This window comes from Diplotaxodon limnothrissa, linkage group LG15 (genome assembly GCF_057381915.1).
Source record: "Diplotaxodon limnothrissa isolate DT_005_m linkage group LG15, D_limnothrissa_male_GT1.1, whole genome shotgun sequence".
Lineage (NCBI taxonomy): Eukaryota > Metazoa > Chordata > Actinopteri > Cichliformes > Cichlidae > Diplotaxodon > Diplotaxodon limnothrissa.
In genome coordinates this window covers 1186020-1201301 of record NC_140610.1, presented here as the reverse complement: position 1 = coordinate 1201301, position 15282 = coordinate 1186020, and the positions used below count along the sequence as shown (strand labels likewise).

Below are 15282 nucleotides of genomic sequence, written 5' to 3'. Positions count from 1 at the left end.
AGGGGCTCGCAGTGTTTCCTCCTGCTGTTTGTGCTGTTGCTGTGGTGACAGCTATGGGCTGTCTCGCTGTAAGGAGTGTGGTGTGTACGTAATGAGTTTATGTGTGAGGAGACAGACAGAGGTCCTGATTGATCAGAAAAGGACGAAGTCTGTGAGGCAAAGAGAAACACGTCCTGCAGAGAAAGCACAGCAGAAGCAACAAAGGGAGGTTTGGATCGTGAACACGTCACGGCTAAAAAAACTGACGTGACTGTAGAGTATGAAAACATCGATTCTTGCTTTTTTAAAGTCATGTGTCACGTTTGTCTCGGCTGACGGGTAATTTAACCCTCAGTGGTAGCTGGCAGTAGCTTTCTCTGTCACGGTGTTTCATATTCAGCTGATGTTGTTACACCAAATGACATAAATCCCAAAGTTGCTAATTGTTCTACCTGCCCTTCAGACTCTAAGCTTATCGATGCCCTTCACTTTGCAGTGCGTCGTTTATATTGTCCAAATAACTTCGAGCATGTCAGGACTTAATATTCACTTCATAAAACAGCCGACAATTCAATTTCCTAGTAATTAACATGTAGTTGTTACAAATTTGACGTATTAGCAAAGATGGTTTGGTGAAAGTATTTTTAACTGATGGCTGTCAGGGACACAGGTCGTCTTACAGACCTCCTTAAATACACTCTGCTTTTTGTGTTATGGCCTTATGTTATTGATGTTATTTTAGGAGCCAGTGTGTGTTGTGTCTTTAACTGGTCGTGCTGCCAGACCAGTGGGCCATCCAGTTCTTACAGCTGGAGAAGCTCTACCATGAACGCCTGCTCTCCAACCTCACAGTCCTGCAGGAGAACTGGGGTTTGGCATCTTATCAGTCCTAAAAAACACACACAACATATTCTTGTGGCAAAATGAAACTGCGTGTGATTGTTACACTTATGTGTTCGCAGAGAGCCAAGAGAGGGAGAAGGACAGCGGCAGCAGCTTGCCTCCTGAGACAGACGGCATGAGCGAGAAACACTTTGAGACGCTGAGCCAGATGTGCAGAACTCATCTCAGGTAAACCACAGTGGGACGCTCTGCTGCCTGTCGCGTGTCTGTGATGTGGCTCCGCTCATACACAGACGAGTCGAGCAGCTCAGTGTCTGAAGTGAATGCTTTCATTCCCTCCTTTTGCCGTCATCGCTGCCACACAGAAAGCTTTTAGCACCAGTTTTGCTTTAACAATCTGCTGCTATCTTTGTCTCTCTGACGAGGACAAATCAAGAAGTTGAGACTGAGCCACGGTATCGATGATGCGTGAGGATAGAGGGAGGAATGAAAACCAATTTGAATAAGTGTAAATATGAATATCAATATTGCAGGAAGGGCACCAAAGATTTGCCCTGTAGATTCATTTCCGCTCGATGCAGACAGACAGCAGGAGTTTGCACGCCGGACGCTGGTGGTCACGCTCTGATCCAGCTGCTATGTTACTGCAGGCCAGAGTCTCTGCAAGCAGGAGGATGTAGTTTGACTGAAGAACAGATGAGAGCCTGACAAATGTCTAAAGTTGTTTTCTCATAGGTTCAGTAATATATTAACGTCCTCTCCTCCTCTTTTCTCCTGCTGCCTGCCTGGCCTGTGTTTGGAATCACTCAGACCATCCATCAGTGTGGAACAGGTAGGACAGACCAGCAGCCAGGCTGTTCAGGCTGTTCAGGCTGTTCAGGCTCAATTTAAGACCTTTACTTTGCATTAAAGTTGTCGACTATGTTTCAATCACCAGAACAAGCTCAACACGACACTACAGCCGCATCGTGATGAAGGTAAACACGTGTCTCTGTTCAGAACTGATACCAAAGAATCACCACAGATGATGATGTGTTTAGAAGTGTGTACTCCATGCTGCGTGTTCAGCAGCCTGACAGCAACATTTATGGCAGCTTTCAGTTTGGTGTATTTTACATTCAGAAATAACTGCAGTGAGCTAACTGTAGATATGACAACGTTTGACTTTACAGTTGAACAAAGGTAGTAAGAGAAGAAGAACTTTATTTATCCTGAGGGAAATTATTTTGTCATACACATGCTCAGCAAGAGAGACAGAGTAATAAGATATACAATAATAAATAATTATGTATATTGTTACTCAGCATAGGGGCAGCACAGTTCCACGGTGGTCAGCACTGTTGCCTCACAGCAAGAAGGTTCAGTTCCATCATCCGGCCGGGGAGTTTGCATGTTCTCCCGTGGGTGGTTCTCCCCGGGTACTCCGGCTTCCTCCCACCGTCCAAAGACATGCACTTAGTGGGGATAGGCTAATGGATGCCCATAGGTGTGAATGTGTGTGTTAGCCCCCCGCCTCTCGCCCTATGACAGCCAGGATCGGCTCCAGCGCCGCGACCCTGAAAAGGATAAGTGGAAGCAGACGGATGGATTACTCAGCATTTTGCAAAATGTAAAAAATGGGAAAAATATCGTAGCGTGAGTAAAGTAATGTGGTAATATCGTACCCTGCTGAGTTCACCTTTGGGTGCTGAGGTGAACCTTGTGTTTGTGAACTAATGGGACGGTTGGTAATTAGATTTTCACCTATGCAACCAAAACAATGCACAATGAGCGCATCGTGGCAAAGTGTAAGTCATACGATTTTTCCATTTCTGTTCCAGCCAACACGTCAGAAACTACGCACCAGGAGGAAGTGAAGGAACACAGCTTGATTTTGGAGTCAGAGCGTTCATCACCACAGACGGGCTGTGAGGAGGAGGACGGAGATACATGTGAGGAAGGGCAGGAAGTAGAAGAAGAAGAAGAAGAGCAGTGTGAGGAGACACCAGAAGAGGAAGAGGTGAAAGTGGAGTGGCCAACAGGAGTACCTCAGGCATCAGACAAGGACCTGGCCAAACTGTCCCACAAGGAGGGGGTAGGACTGCACTTTAGCTGCCTTTACACCCGCGTTAGCGCCACTCGAGGATATGAAATGACAACAAATGAGTATGTTGTCATGTCAGATATTAAATTAATACTGTACTGCACAAAAGTCTTGAGCTGCTCGTTATTTCTTGATATTTTGTAAGAAAATGGGGATGAAGACGACAGAGTTTGCACAATTCCAGCAGGATTTTATTCCTGTTTTAAGGACATGACTTTCAGATTCTGTTCATGTGCTGCAGATGGGTTTTTGTCTCTGCTGCTTTCCTCCAAGCTTTGAGGGCCACGCTGCACACCACGTGCCACGTTTGGGCTACTAGCTCTTTGGGAATCACCTCGTTGGGGCAGAACTAGCACTTTGGACCTATCAGGCATCTTTCATAGACTCAACTGAAGAAAGGGGAAAACTCATTTTATGGAAAGCTGCTGGTAACAAAGTGTCTAAAGATACCATTTAAAATTGGTTCATTGCTGTTGTCTTTGGTCTGTAGACACAACACTGGCTCTTTTTTGTGCTTGAATGATTCATTGGTATGTGTTAGGTCAAAAACAAGGATGAAGATTCCTCTGAAAATGAGGAACAAGGTACAAGTTAGGGTTGGGCGATTGGACGAATATGTCGACTATCCATGAAAGGCTGAGCCCATCGGCGACCCGAGTACAAGTCTGACGCTCAAAGCAAAACAGAAAGAAATTAGGATTGGCTCAAGACTTTTGCACAGTACTGCATTGGCACAAATATATTTTCACTTTCCATCCAACACCCTTCATTTATTCCCTTTTCCTTCCTGGCTTGTTTCCTTTATCCTTTCCATTAAAGTCCGCCTGCAGGAAGAAATTCCACATGCTGAGCAGCTCAGTTCTTCCTTGGACACTCCCACGGATCATATCCGTCATCCCTGAATGAGACCTTCATCATTTTTCTGTTGAGAAAGCCTCCACCCATGTTCACTGGTGTGGCCTCACACTTGGGACGTCCACCCTGCCAAGTGTGTTAGATTATTGAGCCAAGACGTCATGTTCTGGCTGAACCACTGAGCTGAAGGGGCCTGGTTCCTGCAGGGGTGGGGATGTAATCACAGGATCCAGGCCTTGCACTGATGGCTTCGGGATCATGGCTCATTTAACTAGAAACTATCCCTTTCTATCAAATTTCACAAGGTTTTGAATGCTTTTCATCAGCAATATTTGTACTTCCTTACATGGTAAATGGCCTGTATTTGTAAAGTGCTTTACTAGTCCCTAAGGACCCCGAAGCGCTTTACACATCCAGTCATCCACCCATTCACACACTGGTGATGGCAGCTACATTGTAGCCACAGCCACCCTGGGGCGCACTGACAGAGGCGAGGCTGCCGGACACTGGCGCCACCGGGCCCTCTGACCACCACCAGCAGGCAACGGGTGAAGCGTCTTGCCCGAGGACACAACGACCGAGACTGTCCGAGCCGGGACTCGAACCGGCAACCTTCCGATTAGAAGAAACATGAAAAATCTGACTCAAAACCCTCCAAAATGTCACGACAAACATTGTGTGACTTGGACAAATTATTTATATGCTTTGACTAAACGCTGCGATGAGCTCAGGCAGCACGTTGGCGGGCTCGGAGAGCTCCACAGCGCTTTCTGTCTTTCTGTCTTTTATACAAATATAACACTGTCGAACTTTTAATCCCCGGTGGAAAAATTGTTACTCATTTTAGCCAATAGGTGAACCTATATAGATTTCAATTTGTGACGATTGCTGGGTGAATGTTGGCCCTGAAGTGGTTAGAAAATTGCAGTTTGTCTTACAGCCAATCAGTGGGTGGATTTTTTTAACAAATGTTAAACGTGTGTGTGCATGGCGGGGTGTAACTACTGACACTGACAGACGCAGGAAAGCGTAGCCAATCCTGTCTGCTGAGGTTCACCTCAGCTGATTCCTGCCTGTGAAATGGAGCTTTCCATTGTGATTGTGTTGTTGGTGCTTTCTAAAGCATCTTTCATGAAGCTGTGATGAATAACATGGCCTCATTGATGGCCCCGCCCCTCTGTGAGCCTGGGTCTGCCAGAGGTTTCTACCTGATAAAAGGGAGTTTTTCCTCCCCACTGTTGCCAAGTGCTTGCTCACAGGGAAATGTCCAGTTGTTGGGATCACCTCTGTATTATTGAAGAATCTTTAGCTTACGATACATAATGCTAATGTTTCTGTCTTGGTAAGTAAAGTTCCAGTATTTTGTACATAAGTTACTTGGCATTAAAGGTAGCTAAGCAGGTATGAGTATCTCGTGCACCTTTATCAGTCCAGCTCGGTAACCAAGCTTCTGAGCTGATAACTTCTCCACTGCTGTTGAAATGTGGTCCCTTTGGGTCCACAAAAAAAGTATGGTAGCAGGTAAAGCTCCAAATGAGCTTTGTCCCTTTTTGGATAAAGTCTGTGAGAGGGTAACTGCTGGCAACCGTGGCGAGTTTTCCTCTAGTATAATTATGAGATTGGAATTTGTGGTTTTGAGTGAATTCTTTTAGATGAGAACAAGGACAAAAGGTTTATCAAACCATATGTTTTTCCCCATAATGTCTGATCCTGGCTGTATTTGTGTCCCAGAGTGTGCAAAAAGTCTGTCTGTGTAGAGTTAACTGTGACCAGTGGAACATCGAGCGCGCCGCTAACAATGTGGCCTCACACAGTAAATAAAGGCACGATGAGGCTGACTGTTCACTGTCACTGCAAATGGGCCCTCTGTGCTGGGCAAAGATGTTGAACGCAGTTCCTCCCTCTGACCCTTCGAATACTGAGCTTGCCCAATCGTGACTTCCTCCTGAAACACATTATTCAGGCCAACACGGAGAATAATGTCTGCCTCTGTGTGTGCAGCTGTGTGTCTGCTTCTCCCACTAACAAAATCATAAATCACAACTAAATTTTAAAATGTTCACGTCCAAAGCTGTGGATGCTTATAATCACAGGCTTGAATGCCATGACAGTGCTTCTGCTTTGATTAAACTAAAACGACTAATTCGACTTAGGCATTGGTGAAAAAAGTTAAATGTATGTGAATGAATGTTTTTCTTTCCACTTTCACCAACGTCGTGCTCACAGGGGGTCGTCTGATTGTTGGGCTTTTCTCTGTAGCATTTTACAGTATAAAGTGCTAATGTTTCCGTTTTGGTGAGTCAAGTTTTATCAGCATGTCACTTTTAAAAAGCAGGTTTGTGTATCTGTTGCACCTTTACGAATGCAGCAAGGAAGCAACTGCTGCTGCCAACCTGGGAAGGCCTGTAAGACGATTTGCAAACATTTTGAATTTTACAGCGAGAAAAAGATTATTCACTAGAAAACTTTGTAGACTGTTGTTAATCAGAGGTGGTTGTCTCAGTAAATTCACCCCGAGTTCAGACTGTGCAGTGCTCAGAGAAATGGCAAAACCCCGCAAGAGCTACAGCTCAGGACTCTCCAGTCCCAGCATGTTAAATGTTAAAGTTCATGGCAGCACAGTTGGAAAAAGTCTGATGGCGTCTGGTTTGTTTGAAAGGAGAAACACTCTCTCAAATAAAAGAACATGGCAGCACAGCTTAAGCTGGTTTTGAATAAACTATAAGACTTCTGGAACGATGTCCTCTGGAGATGTTTGTCCATAACGCACAGCAGCACACAGTTTGGCAAAAACCTAATACAGCAGATTGGCACAAACACCTCACAGCAACCGTCAAGCCTGGTGGAAAAGGGCTTATCGTTCCGGCTTTGAATTGCAGGCTGAGAGCGATGAATCTCAGCAGCAAAAGAATCAAGATGTTGGATTGGCCCAGTCAAGGTTCAAATGTCAGCCTGACTGAAAGGCTGTGCATGAATGGATGCTCACAGAAAAGTGCACCAAAGTTCGTGTTTCTACTCTGGTCGAAAGAATCCACGCTTCGTACTGATGTCCACAATTCTTTTATTCCTCTCACAATCATGGAGCACCGTGAAAACTAGAAACAAGTAAAATAATATCGATAGCACATATGATATTCATCTCAGCCACTTATTTCCTTTCACAAGGTGCACAAGTGTTAAACAAATAACAGCATAATGATTTTTTACCGTGTACGCCTTGTAAAACCAGCAGTAGAAAAGTTGTATATTCCGAAAAGTCCGCCGTGTTACCGTTCTGTCTTGTCTCTCCCGCGCACAACTTCCGGTTCCCGCAACTCACAGGAAGTGACTACTTCACAATAATATTTTAACAGAAACATTTCTTATAAGCAGGATATATCACTGGATTCATAGATTACCTTTCCTACTGCAAATGTACACAAGCATGAGAAGCAAATAAAGAAAACAAATAGAAAACAATAACGATCTCAGATTCACTTTGGTGTTGTCATGGCAACCCACACAAACATTTCAGCGTCAGCTACAGTTCGTATTTCCTCCACAGCAGTGTGAGACCACAAAGTCATGCAGAAAATCATTACGTCAACATAATGCTGCTAAAGGAGGCTCTACAATCACAGGATGTACTGAGAACTTCAGTGTTGGTGCACATAATGTTTAATTATCGTTTTGCATTTTGCCTTCACAAACCGCTCCAGCTCATTGGACGAGACGGTCAGCGTTACAAAGTAATGGTGTTACTGCCTGTTGTTGGCGAGTTCTTCTTTATTTTAGCACATCCATCAGAATCAGAAGTGATCCTAATAATAATGGACTGATACCAACTAACTCTGCGTTTAAAGGTTTCCTCCTTTAATATCCCAACATGCACAGAACCGCTGAACGTGACGATCATCTTTTCATTGTTTTTGTCAACATGAGCAAACTCCCCAAAGCTGCTGTGCTTCCTTCTTTATGTTCTGTCTCTGTGTCTCCTCCAGAACTCGTCCCCAGACGGTCTGGTTTCCATCCTGAAAAGGAGGAGAGCATCGCTGGACGGGTTACCTCCCCCAAGCAATACTACTAATAAACAAACTTCCAAACGCAAAGTTCGGTTCAGTGAGCCGGAGGACGGGAGCGAGCACGGTACAGTCAGAGCTTCTTCTGCTGCTGCAGTTTGTTTCAGATAGAAAAGGAATTTAAAATGTTTCATGTTTGATGATGGTGAACTCGGAGGATCTGACACAGCGTTGGTCCCTGTCTTACAGATGAGGTGGGCGGAGACTCCTGCCTGATCCTGCTGTTGCTGTGCCTCGTTACTGTGGTGATCAGTGTGGGTGGGACTGCGCTCTACTGCACCCTGCTGGACACTTACTCCAACATCTGCACCGATTTCACTCACAATGTCGACTTTTATGTCATGAACGTGCGGAGGCTCGTTGAAGGGCTCGGGCGCTGGCTGCCCTTTCGGACTTAACACCCTTAATCTGCGTCATCCATCATCCAGACAAGAACTGCCAACAATGAGCGGCTGCAGTGCTGAGCTAACACGACGGCGCAGGGACGAAATGTAAACAAAGATACTTGTGAACTGTAATCAATAACTACACTGGTGCTTGTAGCGACACCGTACGGTAACGTGCTCCGAATCTCACCTCAGAATCAAAACGTGGTGACGTGTGCATGTAAGCGTTAAAAAAAACAACTTGTTTACTACGCTCCGTGTGGTTGCCATAGATACCACACGAGAGGGCTCACGTGTCTCGGCTCTGTTTATATAAAAACAGAAGGTGTTTGCAGGGCTCCGCTCACGTTTGTAGCAGCAGCTGTAACTTTTGATCAATTTGTCTCATAAGTTCCAGATTTTTGTTGTTTTATTTGTACTTGTGTAGAGAAAAGCTGTCGTTCAAATCCACAGGATCATGTGTGTGTGTGTGTTTTTAGGATGATCAACCAAATAATGATTTCCCAGCCCGCCCACATTTTATTTCCTATTACCTTTATTCTGCTATCAATAGCATGGAGGACCAGAAATGCCAAAATATAAAACCATATAGAAATAAAAGACTCAGAGAATGAGTTAATGTGTCCCAAAGCGTCTTTTTGTTCTACATCATTATGCAAATTACTGCAGGAGTGATATTTAGGGGGGGTATATAGGGGCGATCGTGGCTCAAGAGTTGGGAGTTCGTCTTGTAATCGGAAGGTTGCCGGTTCGAGCTCGGTCGTTGTGTCCTTGGACAAGACACTTCATCCGTTGCCTACTGGTGGTGGTCAGAGGGCCCGGTGGCGCCAGTGTCCGGCAGCCTCGCCTCTGTCAGTGCGCCCCAGGGTGGCTGTGGCTACAATGTAGCTGCCATCACCAGTGTGTGACTGTGTGGATGACTGGATGTGTAAAGCGCTTTGGGGTCCTGAGGGACTAGTAAAGCTATACAAATACAGGCCATTTATCTCAGCGATATCCTGAGTGAAGCAGTGGCTGCCAACGATCGTCAATTCATTCGCATCATCTGCAAACTGGTGCAGAAATGCGAAGTAAAATTTACATTGAAAGGGAATAAAGTTTAAAAAATACCTTAATGAATGCAAAGCTAAATATTAAGGAAAGTTATGATTATTATAACAATTATAAGGATCTATGTTTTACTTAATGTTTTTCATGATACTTCATACCTTTTTGTTTAAGTTATTATTTTGGCAGGTTTGGTCCTCCACGGTGTAAGGGGTAGTAGCTGTGCGCTTACCTCCATTCTTGTGGTTATTCTCTATGTTTCTCTTATTGTAATATGACCAGATGAAGAAGAAATGTTAGACTGTGCTAGACTAGAACCCTATTCAAAATAATAGCAGCATTTCATACTCCACAGTGATGAAGCTTTAAATGTAGATTGAGGGAGAGTGGTTTGAAATGCTGCAGACTTCTTTGTGGTCATCGCAGTTTGCCATGTACCGGTTAGTAGCTGCTCCACAATCTCAGGCACTTCCTGTGTCCATGCTTTAGGTGCTCGATGTTCTCATGGTTATGTGTGTGAACCTCTGTTCTAAGTCACGATTTGTGATTACAAACTGAATTCTACTGAAAGAGAGAAAAGGACGGTGTCTGCATCTGGGACCAGATCGAGTTAAAAACAGGCATTTATGGAGCAGCAGTTGTGTTTTTTGGCTGGTTCAAGCAACAGAAACACACACACCTGTAGACTGTGTATGTGACTGGAACATGAGAGCATGCTCCTTTTTCATTTCCTTTATATGAACATTTTTATCTTCTCTTTCCTTTCCAACGTCAGATGTTACAAAGTGACAAACGCTGCCTGTGTTGTCAGTGTGGATACTGCTGCATTAAGCAATCCGCCTTTATGTTTCTATGTGTCTGTTTATTTGTGTCCCCAAGGGAACACAAAAACGATTAAATAACAAACAGCAACCATTGTTTTCTTTTTATGGTTACAACAAACAAACAAAAAATAAAGATTTGTGGTCAGTTGTGATTTACGTGGATGTTTCTATAGATCTTTGATCGTTTCCCTTTGTGTAATTTCCATACTTGGCCACTAGATGTCCCTGTAAACCACAGAATCATCAGCTGATAGCTCCTTCACACACAAACTACTGCAGTACAAGATGAATATGCTATCAGGGCTGATATAGGCTGTAAATTATTCTGTTAGCAACGCAGTCTGAGCCAGCTGTGGTCAGCACTGTTGCCTCACAGCAGGAAGGTCCTGAGTTCAATTCCACCATCAGGCCGCGGTCTTTCTGTGTGGAGTTTGCGTGTTCTCCCCGGGTACTCTGGCTTCCTCCCACAGTCCAAAGACATGCAGATAGTGGAGTTAGCTTAACTGGAAACGCTAAATTTCCCATAGTTATGACTGTGTGTACCCCGCCTCTTGCCCTGGGATAGCTGTCCCTGAAAAGGACAAGCAGATGAGAATCGATGGTTAGTTTGTAGATGATCGTTCCTTGTTGACATGATTACAGATTAATGCCAAATACTGTGCTGAGGTGTTTGGTAGTGAACTAGTGAAAATAACAGGCATCAAAATTTGAAGGTTAACAAATACCAACGACGACACAGATGGTCTTTTAAATGAAATGTTCTTTTGTGGACGTGGCAGTACTACAAAGATTGTTTTTCATGCACTTTGCTGCTTTTATTACAGTTTTTGGTTTTTGAGGTATGCCAGTTACATGAGACTGAAAATCTGTGCCAACAGGTAAATGGGAAATTGGCAGTTAGTTGAAATAATCATCAGTATGTATGGAGGAGGTCAGAGGTCACCAGTGTGCGTCTACAGCCAACAGAGTGAAGGCTCTGTCGTGGTTTGGAGCTGTTTCCACCAGCGGGGTCGGAGATCTTGTCAAACTTTAAAGAAGCATCATAACAGAAAAGTATATATATATATTCATATATAGTATAAATACTTAGTACATATCCACCATATAATAACATCTGGGATATTTGATGGGTGATGACTTTTCAGCATGACAATCGTCCCAAACACACGGCCAGTGCAGTAAAAGCATATCTGCATAGAAACACACAGTCTATGATGAACTGGCCTCAGCATTACTGCAGCAGTGAAGTAGAAAACAAAAGGCAGCAAACATCCGAGCGTGTGGTTTGGTGGGAGTTCAGGAACTCTGACAGGAGCGAGGAGCTTCCTGGAAGTTACGTGACAAACACACTCTCTGAACTCAGTGAAGTCATGGTGTCGGCGTCATGTAAGCAGTCTTAAATTTATAATTAGAGCGTGATATTGTGACTAATAATTTTTGGTGGAGGTTAGAGGAAAGTACTGTAAACACTGGATCACAGCTGAAATTCACTTATGACCTAAAGTCTTACATTTGAATCCACAGCAGAAATGAATTCATAAACAAGCACTTGCAGCAAACACAATAGCACAAAAGTCCATATCCATGTGACACAGAGGTCATTTCTGAAAAGCCCAGAGGGGCTGGATGGAGACACGTGCCCTGCTGCCCTTCCTCATAACCAGTATCCTGATAGCCAGTTAAAAAAGCATGTTAGGAAAGTTGGTTATCAAGCCAATAGTTTGGAGTTTGGTAGTAAAACTAATATTACTCACTTTTAATTTTCCTAAAACTAGATATGCTGATATATGCTGATACGCCATCACCCGAACATGGCTGCAGCTAAAGTTTCTAAAAGTGAGCAAAGCTGGGTTAGTAGAATAGCAGAAAGCCAGAAGAATAAGATGCGTATTCTAATGAAGCCTTTATTGAGGTCATTGGTTTCCTGCGCTGTGACATAATTAATTGTTCAGGGTCGTCAGCTGTGCACATCTTCATGGGCAGCGATGACTGCGCCAGCAGAGGAAGACGTTTGGCCACAAGCCGCTGCATGTAACAGGAGCCAAAAAGAGGTGAAGCTCTAGGTGGACCATTACTGTCTGACTTAAACTATTAAGTCTGAGTAGCAGTGTTTTTATTGAAGGTGGAGCTGGGCCTTGGTAAAGCAAATACACTGCACACAGGGATTTCCCACTGAAATGCCTCCTTTTCCACACTTGGCCCACATCACAGCAGTGTGAAGTGAAACCTGAGTACTTTTCTAATTACGATGAAGGTGTGGTGCTGATGGAGCAAACGCAGTCGCCTATATAAATGTTATATAGTGAACGTGTGGTGAAAATGTCTATTGATGTCCTGGAGTGAATGTTTGGTGAGTTCAGCTTTAGAAACACACACATCTCCTTTCAAGATAGTCTGAATTACATTCAGTGCAATGAGATTTTGCCGCCTTGCAGTGAAGCAGAGACAGATTTAGGACACGATCAGTGGATCAGCTGAGCTTGAATACCGCTGTGCTGAGGAGGCAAGCAGAGGTGAATACAAACCAGCTCTTTGATGACTCTGGTTGTTTTAACATTTCACTGTTAAGGCATTGTTTATATTTGAATTGTTCCTTTTATTTATAACTGAAATAATCCTAAAAAATAAAAGTTTAAAAAGTTTGCTAACTTTGCCACAAAACAAGTCTTTGTCCCTGGAATTTCTGGTACCATGTTTCCCGTTTGCCACAGATCATTCACAATTTAAATGAGATTAAAAACGAGAGTGGGTGGATGGAGCTGGCAGCTCTGAAGTGGAAAAGGAGAATGGTGGTCGGGACAGAGGATGTACCCGTGGAGGTACAGGTGAGAGGGGAGTGAGTTTAACACAGTTTTGAAGGGTGAGAGGATTCCTGATGAATCGACAGGAAGTGTTCTGGGACAGATTTTCAGGAAAAAAGCTGAATTGGCTGGCTGAACGGGTGCAGCCATAAAGGACTCAAATTTGATTCTCTGCACATACAAAAACCTGGGCTGGATGAGCTGCTCGATCACTGATGTTCTACTTTTAAAATAGAAAAATGATAAAGCTTAATTTGAATCCTGGTTCAGTTCTTAATTCTCAGTTGAACCCAAATTCCTAATTAATTTGTCCTAATTTAATTAAATGTTATCCTGAAGGTTTTTAGTCAGCGAGTTGACAGCTGAGTTCGTCCTCTCTGGGAGGAAACCCTGTACACGAAATATATACACAACCTATTGTACTGATCAACCCTCAGACTGTAAAAGCTCAGACGTGTTTTTAGAGGATTTCTTTCTGTAGACTGAGTGCACACACGCACTGTAGGATGATTTTTAGGAATCATCCACATCTCAAATGTATCTTTGAGGCCTCCTAACGACACGAAGGGCAGGTGGAAATGCTGATTTGATTTGTTTACTCCATTTGGTGGTTGGCTGCAGTAACACACACAGCAAAAATACATAAAAATAAGCATAACAGTGTAGAAGAGATAAAGATTTAAAAAGTGAACTTCAGTGCCAATTAAAACTAAAATATCCATTAAAATCATTGTCTCAACTCAGGCCATAAAACACGAGCTTTTGCAGCCTAAAATAACAGCGTTCAAGTCCTTTTTATGGCCTCAAATACAGCCAGTGAGAGCTGATCCTTCAGGTTTTATTGGAAGTGATGAAGGAGGAAGGAGCTGCAAATTTGAATGCTATTTCTCCAAATTCACTCCAAGTCTTTTTTGGCTTAGATACCCCCCCCCCTCCCAAAAAAAAAAAAAAACTGGCCATGGACTATTTTTAGCATCCTCAAGCCTGCATGTATGCTTCATAACGAGCTGGTCTGTGCATGCTCAGCATGTGCACACAAAAAGCTGAACTGTTAGCACAGAAGAGTCAACCAGGGCCTCACCCTACCATCATCAATACGACACTGAGCCTTCACCCAGCTGAACAAGGACGATTTATGGACGCTCACAAAGGCCAAGCGGCTAAAGCTACAGCTAGCCAGAGCTCAGAGCCTCGGTATGAGCGAAGGGTCAAAGCAGTTAAAGAAAAACTGAAAAGAGAAATGGGTGAAGTTATAAACAGCCTGGAAAACGATGTAATCAGTCTGTTGCACCTGCGTATGTTTGGTATGCCAGGTAAAGGTGAGTGTCCAACAACTGGCTGTCATTGAAGAAAATTACAATGCTACATTTCAGAAAAGCCCCCCCCCCCCCACACACACACACTTGAGTTAAAGCTCAAAAAAATCTGTTTCAGCAGGTCACACTTAGAAAAATGACAGTTGGTGCAAAAGTACGATGTGACGGGCTTTTTCATCCGTAGTTTGCAAACTGGTGCAGGAGCCTGTTTGAGTACGCGGCATCTCTGCAGGCTGTAGCAGAAGCCCCCCCGTGCTGTACCTGCTGTAACTAGGTCAGCCTTTTCAGCAGCTGTCGCTGTTTCGATCACAGCCAGAGACACAGGCCTTAATGAAACTATCTCATTATGTTGTTTAGACCTCCATCTACTCTGAGTGGAATATGATGAGTCATCTGTAGGGCTTCATCACTTCCCACTGCTCATTACTCCCTTTGACACCTCATCTCTCCTTCTTCCTCCAGTTCTGTCTCTCTTCCTTCTTTTCCTCCCCTAATATGATTTTGTATTTCTTCAGAAATGCCTTCCTACTTTTCCTCTCTCCTCTCCCACCTGCCTCTCCTTCCTTAAATCGCCTTTCTTTCATGTCCTATCTCTCTTCATGTCTTGCTCAGTGTACCACTTTCCCTTCATATGTAACTTCCCTATCACTTGCACCAGTTATCTGCATCTGCTCATCTTTCCCCCCACAGCGACCCTTAAGTTTCCTTTCTTATCATCTACATACCTCTTTGCTTCCGTACTCCAATCCTGTTTCCTCCACAGATCTAGGACAGTGCTTATGGCGAGCTCAGCAGCTTCTTCTCAGTACTCAAGCTCCTCTGTAAGAGCTTACATTGTGGTTCATGGTCATCCTCATCCTGGGCAGGAAACTCTTCCTTGTGGAACCTAAACCAGCCTCCCAGTGTCTGCTGTGGCATTTGCTGTCCACAGCACGTAATCTCTGGTCCTTTGGTGGGAGATGATTTGATGCAGCTAATGCTTAGAGAGGTAAGATGGTAATGCTAAATTAAAAACATGGATGAATGTGACGGGTGTGTGTGTGTGTGTGTGTAGCTGAAGAGCGATGCTGTTTGTGTTATATACAGGGTG

General features: G+C 43.9%; 1 protein-coding gene across 1 annotated transcript in view; it reads left to right on the top strand.

Moving 5' to 3' along the window:
• Positions 1 to 8368, top strand: part of cnstb (consortin, connexin sorting protein b) — a 19778-nt gene extending 11410 nt beyond the window's left edge. The window contains exons 5-11 of the mRNA XM_085372517.1: positions 763 to 849; positions 942 to 1050; positions 1633 to 1654; positions 1760 to 1799; positions 2643 to 2896; positions 7741 to 7885; positions 8008 to 8368. Of these exons, the coding sequence (XP_085228643.1) occupies positions 763 to 849; positions 942 to 1050; positions 1633 to 1654; positions 1760 to 1799; positions 2643 to 2896; positions 7741 to 7885; positions 8008 to 8216 (866 nt within the window). The 3' untranslated portion in view covers positions 8217 to 8368. The remainder of the gene's footprint in view (positions 1 to 762; positions 850 to 941; positions 1051 to 1632; positions 1655 to 1759; positions 1800 to 2642; positions 2897 to 7740; positions 7886 to 8007) is intronic.
• Positions 8369 to 15282: the final 6914 nt, after the last annotated feature.